This window comes from Harpia harpyja, chromosome 13 (assembly GCF_026419915.1).
Source record: "Harpia harpyja isolate bHarHar1 chromosome 13, bHarHar1 primary haplotype, whole genome shotgun sequence".
Lineage (NCBI taxonomy): Eukaryota > Metazoa > Chordata > Aves > Accipitriformes > Accipitridae > Harpia > Harpia harpyja.
In genome coordinates, this window is record NC_068952.1 from 38,921,692 (window position 1) to 38,942,222 (window position 20,531).

The window sequence follows — 20,531 nt, forward strand, 5'->3', positions numbered from 1 at the left end:
GAATGAGGACTGTGGGTCAACAACACGGGACTTTGTTAAATCTTACTGTCAAGAGTGTTACATTGAGCAGTGGATTTTGATAGTGAAGAATTATGTGCGGAGTGTTTATTTTTCTTTTTTCTCCAATCTCGTGTTCAAGGTGGTAGAGCTTCAAAAATTGAGTAGGATTTGGTCCCATAGTTGCACTTGTGTGGGTATCCTGTGTAAACTACAGATAGCAGCCTTGTATCAGATGTTTTTAACGTGCACTAAATTAGCAGTCACAGTTCCTTTTGTGCCTTCTCTGTTATCGTGTTTATGTGGGCCCCTGCATTGTATTAAATATTTTTGTTCATTCATTTTTGTTTTCTAACTGAAGTATTTTCCTTTCTTTTAGGGTTGCAGCTAATGTTGAAGTAAAGCGGTACACAGTATTTAAAGATGGAATAATTACCTATATGCACAGAAATTGCTTAGGTGTTTACAAAAGTCTCTTCCCCAAAGTAATTTGTTATTTTTAGAAATTAAAGTCAATACTGAAGTTCCCTATTTTTTGTGAAAACCAAAGTATCATGGGATGCAAACTGTTTCCAATGAGAGGAGTTAAGATTTTAGTTTGCTGCTGATTTGAGGGGTGTGTTTTGCTTTGGCAGCTGTGGAAGTCTATGACTACTTAGAAATATTATTTCATCTAAAACTGAGTTATGTAGTCATCCCCTGCTCCTAAGACAGCATCCTTTTTTTTTTTCTTGAAAATTAGGAAGCTGGGACAAAGTATAGAAGAGAGTTTACAGGTTATAGCTTTGGGTAAAGAAAACTTCAGTAACTTGAACTGCCAAGTTCCTGAATCAGTGTCAAATGAAGGGAGTTTCTTTATACTGCGAATAAAGAAATTTGAGCCTCCCTTCCCCGCCCCCCCCCCCTCCAGTTTGCAGGCAGGAAGTCTTGGCATGTGATTCTGATTGTGACGTACAAATCTTGAATTGTTTTAATCCTCTGATTAGAGGATAGCTCTGGGAAGGTTATTTAACAATTGACTGTCTAAATATTTCCAGCTGACATTCTGTAAAGTTCTTATCATGTGCATGTCTAAGAGTAAGGCAGTTTCTTGAGTTTGAATGTCAGCCCCAAGTAGTATCCACATTGGGTTTTTTTCATAGGTTTCCAGAGGTCATAACCACTGCATAGAATTCAGCCTGTATATACCGCACTAATATTTAAGCTATTAGCTTTCACACTTCACTTTACTTTTGTAGCAGCATTTCAGATGTTCTCTCCGTTATAATAGTTCTTCCTTAAACAGTAGCACTTATTTTGAATGTCCTTTGATTTTTTTTTTTGTTTGTTTGTTTTTAAATGACCCTTTTATGTTTCTCTTAGGAAGAGGTATGTATTTCATGCTTGTCACTTCTTCTGCATACTTTTTTATCTTTTTTCCCTTACACCTGTTTTAATGTAGCCTCATGTTTTAGGCCATCATTCTGCCTTATAAATATGCTGCTTTCTTTCAAGTAAGACTCAACTAAGTGAATTGGAGACAAAATATCCATTGATACAGGCAAACATACATACATGTGTTGTTGTAATAGTTTTTCATGTGCCTATTAAAATAGACATTGTTTTCTGAGCGCAAAGAGTATTTTAAGGAATCTCTGTTTTTACTCTCAGTTGCTTCATATTTTTTCTTCAGCATGCTGCCTGGAGAGAACATTAAGAATTGTGATTTGGTAAGTCAGATAGACGAAGAGGGACGAGTCGTTCACCAGGTTAAAAAAACTGAACCCATTGCTGCCACAAGTTGATATTACTGAACAGTATTTCCCAAATTATGCTGTTTTGCCTCTATACAGTAAAAAGCTATTATTTGTAAAATTACTTTTGTAATATAAAGTTCATTAGTTCTGATTTTATTGAGGCATGGAACTGAAGTGATTTTCTTCCCCAGCCACTGATCCAAAAGGCATGGAATCCAGGCTTTGTGATGCCCTGCTTACTGAAACATGTTTCCTCATGTTTTAAATCATTTTCTTCGCGTGGTGTAGGTTGAACTTCCCCTCTGGCTTTTCTGGTTCATCTACTCTTTCCAGTAGCTTCAGCATTTGAGGCAGACCTTTGCAACAACATGGGCTGTTTGAAGTGAGGAGTAATGGTTTGTTACTTGTTTAAAAACAGACACACAAAAACCCATTATCGACTATGAATTCTCAGAAGCCATCTATCACTGCTCCTTGACGATAACTTTCTAGCTAAGTGTACTGTAGTGGGGATGGTTCTGTAAATACTTGCTGTGGTAGATTCTCTCTCTGGAGGGCTCACATTTGGGATATCTTAAACAGCAAAGAAAAAAAAAAAACAAAAAAAACCAAAAAAGTTGGTGTGAGTGTATGTGTTTCTTTTACACTAGCTTTAATAGCTTTAATTTTACACCTACTCAATTTCAGCCACAGTGACTACTACAAGCAGATGTGTGATGATGGAGCAAAGATAGTCCTGGTATCTAGTGAGCCTCTGATGGTACTAAAATGTCTGCAGGAAGTAAAGTGCATTCAGGTTACTGACTGATCACTGTGACAGTGTGGGCTACAGAGCTGGCTGTGAGTTTTGCTGAATTTCCTATCTCGCTCTTCCTAAATTAAGAAGACTACAAAGCAGATGGATTGGCTAAAACTGAGGTTTTAGAATTACACACACATGCACACACACACACACTTTTTTCCATAGGCACTTCTCTGTAGTCATCTTTAGGAGGGTGTACAGACTGTGAATCTGTAGAGCACGCTTGGTTTCTAGACATCCTTTGTATAGTAACAACATGTGCCGAGAGGCTGGCAGGCTGTAAGACACTGTCAGTCCAATTTGTTCTGGCTCCCTCCCTGCTGAATGTGGTGACATCACACAGATAGATGTGCTTGCGAGAAAAACAGCAGAAGGAGTTGAATGTCTGCCAAAAATTTGCAGTATGAAACTGAGCTGGCTGCTTCCAGTCTTGTTTTCACGAATCTTTCATTGTGTGCTTGCGTTTTTCACTTGCCAGGAAGTTCTTTGCTGAACAAACACAGCAGCAGTGAAATCTCTCCATACTTAGCATAACACAGTCTTACACAGAAGCTTTGGAGGAGTAGCCTGATCTCCACATTCAAAGTTATTCCAATTTAATAAATTATTCTAAAACATTTTGAATTCTAGTAGAAACTTATTCTTTATTCCCCCAAACTGTAGCTGATTTGTTTTTTAAATGTGATTGTTTGTTTGCAGTTTGTCAGGGGTGGTAAATACAGGAAACATTGAATCTGTGAAGGACAGTCTTTGATCTGGTTCTTCCAAAGCTAGGCAGTGTTTACATGTGGACATCCAAATTTGAAGGACTATGAGGATGAACAGGGTGTGCACAAATACTGGTTAGAAGAGATAAGAAAGACTATCTTAGACTGTTGACTGTACAGAGGTTCTATAAAATTCTCTTTGATTAAATAAATTGCTCATGAACTTCCTGCAGAAGATACATGAAATAGTTTACTTCTTCCCTGAAAAGTTGCATGAATGTTCCAGCTTTGCTTTCACAAGGTTGCTTTCACAAATGATATAGGATAGCCACTGTTAGATGAGGCCAGCTGTGTTTGGGGAAATTTTTTTTCAGTGACATGGTATATACCTTCTGCTCCTCCTGTTCACAGAAAAGTATTTATATTCAAGAAAAAAATAAATTGCAAGACAGCTAATGAAATTCACTGCTAAGCTTTGCTAGTCAATAACCTATAGAAAAATAAGAGATGGGAGAACCATAACAAATATAATTGTTCATGTCTTCTAATGTTTCATGAGGAATATGCAGCTATTATGGTCATACAAGCATTTTGTAACTACCTCAGTCACGTAGCTGGAAAGTGTATGTAATCATATGAAGCTATCATTGAATCTGAAACAATTCAGATGTGAACTGCTAATACAATAAATTCCCCGTCTGCAGGGGCCGTAGTAGTGCTGCTTTTTTTAATGCAAGAACAAAGTATATTACACTATAACTAGTGAAACAGAGTCGTAGAAGACTCCTTGATGCAACATTGTGTGGCAGTCATTGGAGTGTCATTAAAGTTTGGTTATTTGATTACTTGAATGAACTTTTATTTGTAGGAAAGGATGACTTACAAATAGGTTTCTTCTAGCTAATGTCATATACTTTGCTGCAGCTACATGAGGATTTTGGAGGTGAAGTTGGATAGAAGCATGTACAAGGTGAATAGAAGCATAGTTAAGTGCAGTTTAATGATATTAACTGACTTGCATATACAAATGCAGTGTAGACATGAGCAAAAGAAAAGCATGCAAGTGAAAGTGTGTGGACTAGGAAAGTAATTTCGAGGCTTATCCTTAGTGAAGCAGGACGGCAGTCTGAAATACATCAGACAAGCTTACTTGGTTGTACTTGTTTTTTCATGCTCTGTGCTCTTTAGTGCCATGTTGTTGTTACATTATAATCAAATTCTAAAACACTGAAGTAAAATGATCAGCTGCCCTGGATTGCACAATTGCTTCAAGTTTTCCCTTCAAGTCAAACAGATAAAAGAAAAGTAATTCTTCCCTTACTCATACCAGTTAACACCCAGTAGTAGTGCATATACACAGCTGAATGAAAGTAGCTGAAATGACAATGAAAACAGTGGAGTTGTTCAGTTCAGTGTATCTGCCGTGCTGAAATTGAACTCTAATATCAGAATTTGAGAAAGGGAAATGTTGTTTCCTTTTTACAGCCAAGTAAATCAGAGCAAAGACAAGTGGAGATTATTGTTGTCATCATTGCTGATAAGGTGGAGGTGTCCTTGCTGGTCAGGAAGAGCAAGTATGCTTTGGGGTACTGCTGCCTGGAGTAAGCTCTTGCCCCAAAGGAAAATATAATTCCTTGGTTAGTAGATTACATAATTCATGCCCTGACAGACTTTTGTCGGGGAGTGTCTCGGAGATTGCCATGCTGCTGACTGTACATTATAAAATATTAACTTTGTAGAGCACTTAACAAAAACAGAAAACAAGGACTTTTGCTTAAAGTTCTGGATTTTTTTTTCCACTGTGTCTCTTCCTGTACTAGCCTTTCTCATGGAAGGTGAGGAAGCAAATTAAAGGAGTAGGAAGTTGACGTGTTCTTTAGGATGTAGTGGTAAAACCTTCAGCTAAAAGGCTTGGAGAGTAGCAGGTGTTTTACATATTTAAAAAAAATGTAGGACTGCAGCTCAGGAAGTTTTCATTCTGACAGCAGTCCATTGATTGAAAAAAGATATGTTTATAACAGATACTTTTATAAATCTGGTATGGTAGTCGGTTTTTTGGTGTGTTTTTTTCCCAAAGGCAAACTGCCTCATTAATGTACTAGACTTCTTTAAAGTGTGTCAGATTATATAAGCAGTTTAACTCCTAGGTTTTGATTTCCAAGAACCATGGCAGTTTCTTAGAGGGGATTGCACAAAAAAAAAAAGGGGGGGGGGGAAGTCATGGGTTTGAGACAGATAAAAAGAAACAATAGGTCAAAGTATATGGTTTCCTCCTGGGGAAAAAAAATAATTGTAGTCTCCCAGATCAAAAAGTCAGAGGGGAGGTCCCAACAGCATCCACTGATGCTAATAATGTAGCCTGCACTGTTGAATTGATGTTTGCTTGGTACTCTTTTTGGGGTGTGATGGTGTTAGTGGGTTTTGCCATGAGGAGAAAGGTGGTAGCTCTAAACATTGTTCAAAGGGGCATAGCTGTCTACAGTCTCTTCTGAGCTTAGATGTCTGTTAGACCTTTGATCAGATTGCTTCCAGAAATTACACTGATTGACATATCACTTACCTGTTCCTGTACAATGTAGTGGGTGATCACTGTTCATTGCTCTTGGCTTTTCTGTGCCAAAAGGAGTGAAATTGCCATCAGTCTTATCCTGCTCTGCAAAAACTATTCCACTGTGCTCTGCATGCAGTTTAGCAAGTTGATATTTTAAAATGACTTCTATAAAAACTAACCACAGCATTGGGACCAGCAAGATGTGAATATGCAGTTGATGTCAAAGGGATTGATACCTTCAGCGGATAACAGTATCACTGGTATTCAGAAATGTCTGCTGTCACTTACGAAATGTCCATTCTTGTATGAATGAATTGCATGTGCTTGGTAAGAGATTCAAATGTGTGGGCATGTGTAAGTCATCTAAAACTATATCAAACAGTAGTCATGGTAGAGGCTAACATGTAACATAATTTAAATGAAAGTTTAGGCCAACAGGTGAATTTTAATGTAGTGTAGTAAATACTGCTTGAAGTATACAGTAGGTTTAAATGTACAATATTTCTTCATAATACATTTAAACAGTCAATTTTTTAATTCCTTTTACTGTCCTATTGTTCTTTGATTAATAAGTATATAGGACTGCAGTGTTCCATGCCACAAGGTTTCCCACTAGCTAAGAAGGTATTGGCAGAAAAGATGTATTTAATGCATCTAAGCTGTTAATTGTTGGTTTTTAGGAGGATGTACAGAAAGACATCTTTAGTAAGTATCACAAAGGCTTGAAGTGTTAGTAGCATTAGCTGTTGGCATATGAACTGTAACTTTGGGGGATTTTTAAATGGGAACTACTTGGGGTTGCCAAGGAGGGCATCTCATTGGCATCATGTGGTAAGATTACCTTAGTAGCTTTTTCCCAAATCAAAGAACAGATATTTGTGGAATATTTCTGCCTTTCTTATGTTTTCAGTAATAATTGTATGATGTTTTGTAAGAAAAGCTGTGCTTAGGATTCTTTACCCATAATACATTTAAAAGAGCTTCTGATTAGCTATACATCTGCTGCCTGTGGGTTTCTCTTGTTTTATCTTTATTAATTGACTTGCATATAGAAAATAATAGTTTATTTTAAGACTGTGCCTATCTAACTGTCAGGAATTGGTTCATCTGCTATTGCTTTGGCAGAAAGGTTGCTCTATATTAATATGTTAATATATTTGTATTTCTTCCATGTATAAATACTTACATTTAGTGTCCAATTAATTTCTCAGTCATTCCCGAGTATGTTAATTTTTGTAGGTCATCTATTCTTAAATAATTTTATTGTCTGTCCTTTGAAAATTATTTCCATATCCTGCTGTTATGTGAATATTGGAGCTAGACATACAATCCTAATAATAGTCTCAATCTAATTTCTATTTTACATTCTTCTTGTATTTGTCTGAAATATTTAAACATATAAAGCAAAAATAGATAGGAAATATTTATTCCTTCTTTGCATCATTTACAATTTTATTATCTGTTCCCTGCAAGAAGTCTTTTGCCATTTGTTTCTCCCTTCCTCTTCTTGTAGGTTGTTCTGTCCTTTTTCTTACTTACTGCCCTATAATAATTTGTAAATTCTTACTGTATCTTTCATGTGCACCTAATACTGCTGGCAAAAATCTTGCAATCTTGTCGTCTTCCACCTAATTTATGTCATTCCATGGTGTCTGCTGTGACATTGACCAGAGGGAAGAAATCCCCTTTTATGCTTCATGATTTGCAAGGAGTTAACTTTTTCAAACTACATCAGTTTGTTAGGGGCTGTAGCATACGATTCTTTCAGAAGTAGTAAAGCTATTCTCCTTCATTTCTTAAAAAAAAAAAAAAAAAAAAAAAAAGGGGGGGGGGGAGGTGGGGGGGAAGAAGCATAAAGAACACATAAACACCATTTGGTAATTAAGTGGTGCCAAAAGTTTGAATGTCTTATCCGTGCTTGTTCTGCAATTCAGTAATACAGTTAATAAGTTGTGACTGCGTAATTAAGTCCATTTCACTACATTTGCAGATGTTAGACCAAATGCATTCTTGATGTAATCTGTAAGGGATGGTAAAAACATCAATTCTTACTCTGATCGCAAATATGATTTGCCTGGTTTCTTTGTCTTGTGATGTTGGGGTACAGCCATTCTCCATGAATAAGCAGTCTCTCCAAGTGCTACTGTGATTACGTATCGTTGTGGTTTAACCCCAGCCAGCAACCAAGCACCACGCTCACTTCCTCCCCACCCCATGGGATGGGGGAGAGGATTGGAAGGAAAAAGGTAAAACTCATACATTAAGATAAGAACAGTTTAATAGAGCAGAAAGGAAGAAAACAATAATGATAACATAATAATCTAATAATAACAACAATAATAAAATCACAAGTCTAATAAAAGGATTGGAATATACAAAACAAGTAATGCACAACGCAATTGCTCACCACTCGCTGACCAATGCCCAGTTAGTTCCCAAGCAGCAATTCCCCCAGGCCAACTCCCCCCAGTTTATATACTGGGCATGACATCACATGGTATGGAATATCCCCTTGGCCAGTTTGGGCCAGCTGTCCTGGCTGTGTCCCCTCCCAACTTCTTGTGCCCCTCCAGCCTTCTTGCTGGCTGGGCTTGAGGAGCTGAAAAATCCTTGACTTAGTCTAAACACTACTTAGCAACAACTGAAAACATCAGTGTGTTATCAACATTATTCTCATACTAAATCCAAAACATAACACTATACCAACTCCTAGAAAGAAAATTAACTCTGTCCCAGCTGAAACCAGGACTCGTGTATAGTGGAAAATGAAATTCTTCTGGTTGTTTAACTGTAACTATATGTTGACAGCATTTCTGAGTACTTACCTTTAGCAGTTTGATTCTGTATATCCAGATTCGCAGAGTAGGCATTTTAGGCTTATGTCAAGTCTCTGAATTAACACATCATTTTACAGCCCTTTGAACTAAAGCTGTAAATGTTTTCTTGAGATGCATTAGATTGAAATTTGGTGCAGATTTCAGTTCTGAAAGTATATTGTCCCTCTTGTATTAAGAAAACCAACATTTTGTGCTTGTTCTGTTCTATTACAGTATCACTGAGATTATTCTGTATTGAGAGCAAGAAAGTGCTGGGGTTTTGGATCATGGTTTCTTTTTGTATTTTTGGCAGTCTTCATTAATTATTTCTGTTTTGAATTGGTAACTTCAAAGCTAACAGAAGTGTATAGAGTAATATGAATGTTTTTTGTCATAGCTTGGTTGTCATTCTTAACTCTTCTTCTGCTTCTTTGCTCTTTTTTTAATACCTCATGTAAACCTCAGCATTTGATAGTGCAACTTTAATGTCACATTGGCTCTTAACTGGCAGTTAAAAATCAGTAAACTCTTTGTGTCAGAAAGTAACATCTAGCCATATGTGCAGGGAAATTGATGCTGTTGAATGTTGAGTCACATTAGAGTTTAACTATTAGAAAGAATAAATGTTTCTTTTTACCTTCTGTCTGAAAGACTGTTACAGTGTAGTTGAGATTCTTTTTGAAACTTCATCACAACCTCAGGCTGAATGATTCTGGGATGTGAAATTATATTTGGTGAGTCCATTTCTGGCAAAACCGTACTTGTAATATTGTGGAAGTTACAATTTGCTAAGAAGCTAAAGAGTTTTGTAAATTTTTTATTTATTTATTTTTAATTTGACTGAGCTAATATATGACCAAATATAAAGGATGAATGAACATGCCAAATTGGATTCTAAACCTTTTTACTGCAACTTTATGGTAGATCAAGATCATTGCATTTCTTTCAGAGAGGATCAGCAGATGCCTAGACAGGGATCTCTGTATTCTTTAGTTCTCATGCTGATCTGCTTGTTGACATTACTCGAGGAACTTTCTCTGAGCATTTTTTTAATCTGAAAATAGGAATAATGGTGCTTAAAAAAGAACCAGTTATTATTCTTACAGGAAAGATGAAGGTTAGTTAATGGTAACTTGTTCCAAGAGGTAATAAGTATTCCTCAGAAAGAAGAGATCGAAGGTAAGAAGACAAGTGAATGTTTCTCAGAAGGTAGAGGGTAAAAGTAATTCCTGAAATCTTGATCCCAAAGAAATTAAAGCACTGACAGACCCTTAATACCCAGTTTTTTTCCCCTCAGTAAACCTCATACTGACTGGAAGCAGCTAGCTGTCTGGCACCTACAGTCCAGTCATGAACAAAAAGAGAACAATTTGTGTACAGTCAGTCCCCTCTCTGTTAAAAGAGGATGGGAGTTCCCTACATAGCTGATTTTAGCCAACATTACGATGGTGAATATGGCTGGAAAGATACTTCCTGTCGAAGTGAAGATGCTAGTTTCCCCCTCGCACTTGGATATTAACAATTTGTATGCTTGGCATAACTATCTACAGTTGTCTTGTTTTCTCACTTCCTCAAAAGGACCAGAAACTGGAATCCTTCAATTCACTAAACCTATGAATGTTTCAGACTGAAATAGTTTGATGGCCAGGTGATTTCATATTAATTTACACTTCAGCATCCCAAAGGCCAAAATAAATACTTGTGTTCAGGATGAGGAACGTTAGACTTTCATTCCCAGGTAGTCATTCCATATTGTGTGGCTTAATTTTGAAATAGCAAATTTCCTAAAGTGTTCATATTGTTTCCATCTAGTGGATGTTTTAAGGAACACACCTCAGTCTGTAAGTATACTGGATCTGTACACCGAAGCAAAGATACAGCTTGACACTTTCAGTTTCTATATTACTGTAACATAAACCAACCTGATTTCTGCAAGAAACTATTCTGCATATAGCTTTTGCTTTGGCTTAGCCAGAGTAAAGATTCCTTGAAGTTCTTCTGGTATATGCTTCCATACAATAATTAACAGTATGTGCATATGTAGCTGCATTATATACTCTGAAAAAGGTATGTGTGAAATCATTAACTGTAGTGTGATACAGCTATACAAAGAATGTGTCTCAAAACTTACCATAATCTAACATTCTTCATGTTTCCAGTGTTCTAAATATGATTTTAGCATATTTTTGCTATATTTTCAAATTAAATTTTGCTTACATCTTTGCTCTGAAAACTATAAATCACCAACTTGCCTTGGAAAATGCAGAACTGGATTAGAAAGAATTTGCTGGATTATGAAATCCAGCACTTAACGTTGCTGGAGATAAGATCATCCTTTCCCTCTCATTAGTTGATCAAGTGCCACTTTAAATCTTATCAGTTATTGCACTTGTTACTTTTTTGAGGAGGCTGTTGTAGAATGTCAGTCGTTTGGTTTAAAACCCTCCTGCTTATTCCAGGCCAAATGTATTGTTGGCTAGTTAATATCTATTTGTTATTTTGCTAGTGTTGTGCCTCATCTTAAATACATCTTTTTTCCCTACATAATGTTTAACCCTCCCAAACTTTTTCAGAGAGAGCAAACCTTTTCATCTGCTGCTTTTGAGTGCTAAACAGCATATTCACATAATTTCTTGCAAGAGAATTTTATTTTATTTTCGTTTTTCATAACCATGTTAATAGTTGTGCAGTTGTTGTACTTGTTCTATAATATGTTTTATTCCAGGTAGTGCACTGCAAATGCTTTTGATGATTGCACTACTGCTTTTTGGATACCTGATGGGAATTACTGAGACTGCTGTGTTCTGGTGTCATCTGTGCCTTTTTTCCACCACTGCATCACATCATAGCTCACTCATTTGTGGACAAATTAAGACACCAACTCTCTCTAACTTTGCATTCAGTTATGTATTAATTTGTAGCCCTCTTTCCCAGCTTGTTTTTCCAAGTTTCCCCTAGCCCTGGAATTCCATTCTCTTTTCCGTTGTACCTGGGATTATGTCTCTTGTCTTTGGAGTTCTAACTTCTATTCAGGTTACAGTTAATGCAGTATTGTGTGGTGAGAACCAACTAAAATTTGTGAGGCACGGTGTATATTACATACTGTTTACACATGATATTAATGTCTGTGTGATTCTGTGTATTGTAACTTGCTCCCTTGATATACTCAGTGTTTTTATTGTCTGTTTTCCTCACAGCCGGTTGCTGAACCAATTCCAATCTGCAGTTTCTGCCTTGGTACAAAAGAGCAAAATCGGGAGAAGAAACCTGAAGAGCTCATCTCTTGTGCTGACTGTGGCAACAGTGGTAGGTGACCATTTACAGTGCTGCTAATAATAACCCATCCACTTGAGACAGAAGAGCTTGGTATAGTGGCTGCTACTGACCCATACGTATGAGGAGTATGCATCTATGGCATGTAATAGTTTAGCTGAATCTCGTGCTCCCAGAGGGGAGACAGTTAAGTTAACCTAGCACAAATAGTTCATTTGGCTCCTGGAGGTTTCTTTAAAAATGTGGTAATGATGACCAGTTTTATCATGTTTCTCAGTTCAGTTATGAAAAATGATCTTGGTGTTCTTTTGTATGTGGGTCTGCCACTTGCTATCCTAGGGTATTGGTTTTGTGTTATAAGTAGATAAGAATAGAAGCACCTAAAAATAGGAGTATCTGGAAAACCAAAATTCTGCATGGTAATATGTAATTGATAAAGTAATATCTCTGTGAGCATTAACAGCAGTGGAATAGTTTTACTGGTATAATTTTCTCCTTTTTCTGTAGGTCATCCGTCCTGTTTGAAGTTCTCTCCAGAGTTGACGGTTCGAGTGAAAGCCTTGCGATGGCAGTGCATTGAGTGCAAAACATGCAGTTCCTGTCGAGATCAGGGCAAAAATGCTGTGAGTACAGTGCAGTATGGACTGAATGAAGAGGATATCAGTCTTGTGGATGTTCTGTTAAACTACAAAATAAAATCATTCTAGAGTCAAGTATTTGCAGCTTTTGTTTGAGACTGGTAGTCTTTCTGAGACCTGTGAAATACCATGATATGTCTGTAGTTGAAAACTATGTGCGTGTTCTCTGACAATGTGACAAATTAATGGAGGGCTTGATGCTGATGCACATCTAAAGAGAGATTAACTTTATTTGTCTTCAACAGGATAACATGCTATTTTGTGACTCATGTGACCGTGGCTTTCACATGGAGTGTTGTGACCCCCCTCTTACCAGGATGCCAAAAGGTGAGGACTTTGTGATGAAAAGGATAATTTAAGATGGTGTTGGAAGAGATCAGTGGGTAGAAAGTGCCTCTGCATATTTGGTCCTCTTTTAGCTACATTTAACTTGTTCTTTACAGCATTGCTTTTCAGATATTAGAAAGTAGAGAAGGGTCAGAGCTTCACATCCAGATTTTCCACGGTCTCCTGCTTTCTGTACATTACTGTCTGTGAAGGGTTTCCAAGAAAATCTTTTGAGGTTTGAGGGAACAGAAATGATCCTTGCAGATTAAAATGATCAGCTTCCATTTGAATGAATAGCCTTGTACATAAGAAAGAGATGGGCTTCTGAGTTTTTGAAGTGATATCCATTTGGACAGTAGAGAATCCTGGAATACAACCAAACTTCTGTTTTCTCTCAGAAAGCAGGTTATCTGTGGAATATTCTTCGTTGGTAGTTAGAAGAAAATTTTCCTATAGAAGATAGTTGGAAGTAGTGTAGTCACAAGCAGAATATGGGATAATTAAATGTGTTACTTTTTATGGTTTTCTGATAATGTGCTACGAATTAAAGAGACTTCCTGCATGGTTGTGGGAAGTATGTTGGGTGGGGGGGTGGAAATTAACTGGACTTGAGTTTAGGTTGCTGGAACATACTCATAATTTTTCTTACATGTATATGTGATGACTGGGGCCTTTGGTACTGTTCCTACCCTTTCTGTCAGAAGACCTGGGGCCTGTAATTCTCCTTTCTGTCTGATGTAGATGTCCCTTGCATTCAGTGATGGGGACTTGTGTCTTATAGGTATGTGGATATGTCAAATATGCCGGCCACGGAAGAAAGGAAGAAAACTTCTACACAAGAAGGCAGCACAGATAAAACGACGCTATGCTAACCCGATAGGACGTCCCAAAAACAGGTTAAAGAGTCAAAATACAACGTAAGTCTCTCTATAAGGAGGAGTAAGGTGTGAGATTGTATAGGGCAGTGGGTATTTCCGAAGTGTCTGGTCTACTCTGTGAGAATAATTCTTTTACAGTAAAGAGCTTTTCATTATTGTTTAATCCAGAATTTCTAGAGAGTGCTGTGAAAGACTAGAAGTAATCTCAGTGCTTCTTTTTGCCCAGATTTTTGACTCTTTGTAATAACTTGGTATTTAGCTTTGAACTATTCCTTACATTGATAGATGAATTTTGCTGTTCATGTCAAGTCTATTTTGCTGGATGGCTGCTTCTTCCAGCATAATTGTTTCATTTTGCATTTCTCAGGAACCCTTTCTGATGTTTAGAGAAACTAAGTAATCTACAATAAACCATGTGAGGTTGTTGTTTGATGTATATTTAATCTGATACTGCTGCCAGAAAATATTTGGCCCCTTTCTGCTTCCCTTCCACATGTTTCTGCATTTGTGGAGCACTCTCTTGTGCTGGGACAGATTGTGTGGCCTTGTCATGCGGCAGCCAGTCATCAGGGAATTGCATTTGGGTGGGCGGGAATTCTTTGGATAACTGTTTGGCCAGAGCAATTTCCTTGATTTAAGATTGCTGTGCAGTGCTTGTTGTGATGCAGCACTATTGACTGTGCAGGGGAAAAAACAATGAAGGAGCATGTCACAAGAACTTCTGTTTTGGGCATCAGGTCAGCTTAAAAAAAAAAAAGTTGAACTGCCACTTGATTCTAACCAATAGCACCAAAGGATGTTCTGAAAAAAAACCTTATGAAGTTTAATGCTTACAAAATCATAGAGGGAATGTCTCTCTTAAACATCCTATTTTTTTTCAGTCTGTGTGATACCTTTGCTTAAAGGGACTCCCTGTATAATTCAGAGGGACAAAAGGAAAGCTATCTATCTGCTGTTGCTGTTTTGTCTCTTCTAATTTTTATTTCATGATTTACTCATGATTTTTTTTGCCTTTGTTCCATCATTTCACTTGCAAAATATATCCACAGAATTATGCACAGATGCTTAGTTTGTCGTCTTAGGAAGAAGCAGCCTACTTCTATCCTCTGTAGCTGCAAAGTTTGTAGCTAAAACCAGTCAGCTTCCTGAAACAGCAGTCGGGTCTAGGGCAATCCCTCTGACAAGTGTTAAATACTCATCTCAATAGAGTTTTAAAATTTCCAGCCTGAAAGATAGCAGCTGGTTGGGAGATCAACGCTGTTTTCTGCTAAGATGACCATCAGTGGTATAGGTTCTTAGCTAATGTGCATGTCCTGCATGCGTTAACTTTCTGTGTAGTTCTTATGACAATTTCCTGTCAGTACGAAAATTTGACAAATGTCAAATGTAAATGTTTAATGACTGCATAAATTGAAACCTTCCGTGCAATGTATTCATTCTGGCTACTGATTTTAAAATTTAATGTTGTATTAAATTTGGTGAAAATCTGTTGTTTAAACTCAAATTAATTGCACATAATGTTCAGTGTGGAGTAAAATAGTACAGTACTTCTACTGAGATGTTTAGAATCCTTGTTCCTCTAGGGTACACAGGCTCTTGACTACTCCTTTATGATTAAATTCTGCAGTTCATGTTTAGCTTCCGTGTGGTTGATAAATAAGTAGGGAAGGTGATAGTCCACTTTTCAACCCAAAACAAACCACCTTACCAAGTCAACTCACCATATCTTTCCCCTTCTCATTCTTTAGATCAAAAGGCCCTTTCAGCAAAGTTCGAACTGGCCCTGGTCGGGGTCGGAAGCGTAAGATCGCTCTGTCCAGCCAGTCAGCATCATCAGAAGGATACCTGGAGCAGACAGATGTCTTGGACTTCTGCAGAGATGGCAGCACCACCTTGAAGTTTAACAAGAAAACCAAAGGGCTTATAGATGGCCTTACTAAATTCTTCACTCCCTCCCCTGATGGACGAAAAGCTCGAGGGGAAGTGGTAGACTATTCTCAGCAGTATAGGATCAGGAAAAAGGGTACCAGGAAATCTAGCACTTCAGAATGGCCCACAGGTAAAGATTTTTCATCCTGCCAATGTAAGTATCCTGTACACCAAGAAAATGTTCAAAGGCTAGGATGTTGAAGTGACTAGAATTGTTAGAGACTGGAAACTTTGAGCTGAAAGTTAACACTCAAATGCAGTTAACTTTGGTGCATTGAGGTAGAATACCAGTTGGAAAAAGGCAACGATTCTAGAGACCTTTGCATCTTTATACATGATGGCAAGGTGTGATGAGGGGTTAAATGATTACTGTGAGGTAAAATGCCCTTTGGTAATGAGGGGCTTGCAGATAGCCCTAGGAAACGTGCTACATAATGTCACATTTGAAAGAAGTAACATAGGGAATGGTTAATGAAAATTAAGAACAGCAAGGTAGAAGTATGAAATGGGAAACATAATTAAAACCAGCCTGACAGACCCGTGAGTTTCCGATCTATGGTATAGGCTTGCGTGCAGATGTTTCTTAATTTTCTCAGCCATAGAGGAGCCTGCTTCCTGCAGTTTGGCACCTTCTTGCTGGAGAGCATCCCTTCTTTTGAACGCAGTTCTGCTTTCTTTGTTTTCTTTTCTAGCTTAAGACATTAATCTGTGACTGGACCTTGCTTCAATCTCTGTATTCAGATCTTTACAGTCTTGTTGAATAGTTTCATAGCTTGAATTGTTCCTAAGCAAGCCATGGAAAATATTCCACAATAACATACAAGGTTTACAGCTTTAGAATAGTTAATGTGCTTTAGCCTGGCTGGTGCTGGAAGAACAATAATGTATGTTAATGCTTTGGGGGTGAGGTGAAGTGTCTTGTGGGTTTTGTTTGCTTTTTTGGTGGAAGGGGTGTTTTTTGGATAATGAACATAAGTGTCCTGGTGTTGGTTGCACTAGATATGGCATTTAAATAGTTGTCATCCTTGTTTGTGAGAAACAGGCATAGTGGTATGCCATTTATCCAAACCTGTCTCATTGTTACAAATGCCTTTGTGATACTATGAATGTCTAAGTGGTGAGATTTGGACCTGGTTAATATATGACAATAGGTCTTACATGGTCACAAATCCAGAACTGGTTCTTCCGCTGTGGTCCCAAATCTGAATAGAAAATCCCATCAAAAGAACTTGGCATGGTGTCTGAATACAGCCAGATGATGTTTGTCACTGCACTAAAAAGCAAGTACTTCTTTGTAAATGTAGGTGAAGACAATTTTCTCTCTCATTTACAGACAATCAGGATGGCTGGGATGGAAAACAGGAAAATGAGGAGCGTTTTTTTGGGAGCCAGGATGTCTTAACTGAAAAAGACATGGAGTTGTTTAGAGATATTCAGGAACAAGCACTGCAGGTAAAGTTAAATTTTCAATTTCTGGCAGTAAGTACCAAATCTGTAAAAGAAATTTAAACAAACCCAAAAAACCCACCCCAACCCAACAACAAACAACAAGAAGAAATACAGACTCCAGATGAGTCAGTCTGTCATAGAAGCTAATGTGCTTGGTTTCTTCTGCTTGAGAGTAATGGGGAACTGACCTCAAGAGAGCTGAGGGATAATATTAAAGTGAGCATAAGAGGTTAAGGTGGGCATCTAAAAAGCCTTGAGGGCTGTGGCTTTAAAGAGCTGGTAAAGCATTGAACTGTTAAAACAGTAAAATATGGGACTCCTTGCTAGCAGCATGGGTTACATAGGGCCTCTGGCTAACTAAAACACTCTTTTTCTAGATATTTTAACTCCTTATGGAACAAGACAGGGCATTACTGTGTGTCTGTATGCACATGTATGTGCAGATATACCTGTGTGTAATGTGTGTGTATCTACCGGTACATTTCAATAACTTGAATGATCTTATGACTTAACTCCTTCTGAAGCCAAAGGTATCAATTGAATTTATGCAGTGACTTCCCTGAACAGTGCTTCACTAAGTATCACTGTCCTTTTAAACTTCTCCAGGTATTTGACTTCTGTTTATTTACCTATGATTCTGTCATAGCCTGGTTTAATTCCACTATACTAAATATAGTCTCTGTACCAAAAGAGTTAATGAACAATGAATTGTGATAAGACTGAACTACACTATGTGTGTGATAAAGCAGACTAAGATGAAGTGCAGTTAACTCTTTTATTGAGGTGCAAATACAACACTACTGTATAACACTGCTTATTTCAAACTTTGTTACAGGATTGATTTTAACAAAACTCAGCGTGTGCATCCTTGAGCAAATCGCACATGAGACTACGGCTTGTGACTGTAATTATGTTTTAGAAAAATAACTGAAGATCTGAAATGAAATCAATGGAAATATACCCAGAATAGAGAAAATATTAATCTCCAAACATGTGCTTAGAAAAAGGAGCAAGTTTTGGAGACATTTCCCCCTTCCTTGTGTGGGGAAAATGTTTGTTGTGGATTAAATACTTTAAGGTGGCTAGTTGGTTGGTTTTGGTGAGGAAGGGGTTGACCAGAGTTGTGATGCAGCTGATACAGGGACCTTATGCATGTACACTGAGCTAACTGCCTCACCAAAGAAAATAGAAATACAGAGTGAGGTATCAAAGGCTTTTGAGTGAGCTGAGGAAAAGATACTGCATATTAAATGTTCAAGAAGTCATTCAGAGCTGTCTGCTGCTAGCATAGAGGCTGAACCAGTAGTCTACTATTGAAGGCTTTCTTCTAATGACTGTAATGTGTAAACAGGTGTATGGGAGCTGGGTCTCTGCATTTGTGTTGGGCATTCATTTGGAAGAGGGGTTTGTGGCTGAAAAGAAGGCCCAGGTGCAGGACTCGTTGCCGGTGCATGTTACTCTGTTTTCCTTAAGACTTGTCAGATGCCTGTGATAATTGTGTTTGTTATTGACCTATTGTACTGGGTAATAATAGGGATTCCTTTGAAACTACAGTGCAGGAAGTGCTTGACTAGAGATGATTGTAGGTATAAAGAGCTGCCTTCATAAACTGCTCTTTTGGTGGTTTGTTCTGCCAAGGAGTGAAATTCTTGTGTTGTGTGCAACCTTGTATCAGTTACCAAAAATGCAGAGCTTGTGCTTTCCTTTACTCATGGAATCCTCACAAATAGCAAAAGCTTTTAGCACCCAAGATTGTGCTTATTTAATAGTATTGTCGTAATTCTTTTTCTTAAATACTAGGAAGTTTGTTCTTGCTAAATCTGGCTTTTGAGTTGAAGTAAGATAAATTGACTCTCTTTTCTAGTTTCTGTCCTAGTAGGTAGCCTAAGATGAAAAGGGAACCCTAAGGAATAAATTTGTAAACTGATGGGAAAAAAAAATAATAATTAAGTGGTTGTAGATCTTATGCAGGTAGTAAGCTCTAAGACATTATTTGGCTGACTACTGAAAAATTCTGTTCATCTTCTGAGTAAGAATAGAAGGAAACACGAATCAGTTACTGATGGCTCTATTTGGAGCTCTTGGATTAAATATTTTCATAGGAGATTACTGTCCTTTTTCATCTAGATAGAGCTCCTTAAGATGTGTATGCATAGAACTAGATTCTGAGGTGACTTCTGCCTACACCAGTCCCACTTAGGAAACTTAGAAAAATGTTAATTTTGAATGTTAGCCTTTCAAACCCTAAACCATTGTCCTGGGTATAGCCGTTTCATTCTGCTAGCATAAATTTGCATATAGGTAATTCACTGGTACTCTTCACATTAGTTTCTGACCTCCTGCATGAAACATGGTCTCTATTGATTAATAGCTTTGCAGTCCAGGTGGTTCATATGATAATGCAACACCAGTGGGAATATTTGGATTTTTAATTGTGAGTGACAGTCTTTTGAGAGAAAATCTTCATGAATTGACAAAACACGTGTTTTCTTTGAAAGCAGAACATTTAGTTCCCTTATTTTTAGTTCCCATAAAATATACAGTTATATTTTCTTTCTTTTTTTTCTTCTAATAAATAATTTGAGGTTTTTCTTTCAGTCTTCTGCACTCGTGATGATAAGCAGCTAGCCGTATCCTGAATATTGTTTTGGTAGATACTATATTCACAGTGGTACATACAGTCTCGGAGCTGGGAAGACACTGATGTGTTATATTAGATACTTGAATATTCTAGATCTTAACCTTAGGAGCAGTTTATGTGTCTGTTCTTCGCTATTGAAATAACAAGAAAGGAAATAGCAACGGGACTGAAAAAAGATTGTATTAAATTTTGCATTTAAAACTACGACATACAATAGTGTGAAAGGCAGTGGAGGTATGTGGTATGACAATGCTTACTAATTCTTCCTTTTTGTGAATCACATGCTTGCTTGAAGTGTGACTGGTACTGGTTTTTAGTGTCAGAAAGCAACGTCTGCATCTTCCTATTTCTCTGTGAGTTTGAGTAGGATGGATTGTGTAGCTAAGAATGTTTAAATTTATTATTTCAGCTTAGAAGTCTTTCACTTTGTAAATTCACAAAAACTTTTTTTTTTCCCCTTGCATAGAAAGTAGGGGTGACTGGGCCTCCTGATCCACAAGTCCGATGTCCTTCTGTCATTGAATTTGGCAAGTATGAAATCCAGACCTGGTACTCCTCCCCATATCCACAGGAATACTCGAGGTATGACTGAACATTCTTCTCCTTTGTTCTGCTTCAGTGTTTATGGGAAAGCTGTACTCCAGCAGGCGTAAAAATCTTAAGAAGATTCTATCTGAATGTAGGACAGAAGCAAAGTACACATAATCGAGATACTTTTCATGGTAGTTAATAGATGTCTTAAGGTCTTTTTAGGCTGAGTCAAAAAGTTGATAAGCTCTCTGCAACA

General features: G+C 37.6%; 1 protein-coding gene across 4 annotated transcripts in view; it reads left to right on the plus strand.

Annotated features, from left to right (window-relative positions):
• KAT6A (lysine acetyltransferase 6A) overlaps window positions 1-20,531 on the plus strand; it is a 52,779-nt gene that overhangs the window by 12,119 nt on the left and 20,129 nt on the right. Inside the window, exons 4-11 of one of the 4 annotated variants that reach the window (XM_052805289.1) lie at window positions 11,807-11,915; window positions 12,390-12,505; window positions 12,766-12,847; window positions 13,629-13,764; window positions 15,474-15,808; window positions 16,988-17,106; window positions 18,455-18,550; window positions 20,211-20,326. In XM_052805289.1, coding sequence (XP_052661249.1) covers window positions 11,807-11,915; window positions 12,390-12,505; window positions 12,766-12,847; window positions 13,629-13,764; window positions 15,474-15,808; window positions 16,988-17,106; window positions 18,455-18,550; window positions 20,211-20,326 — 1,109 coding nt within the window. The remainder of the gene's footprint in view (window positions 1-11,806; window positions 11,916-12,389; window positions 12,506-12,765; window positions 12,848-13,628; window positions 13,765-15,473; window positions 15,809-16,987; window positions 17,107-18,454; window positions 18,551-20,210; window positions 20,327-20,531) is intronic. The other 3 variants (XM_052805290.1, XM_052805291.1, XM_052805292.1) reach the window with 3 other exon arrangements.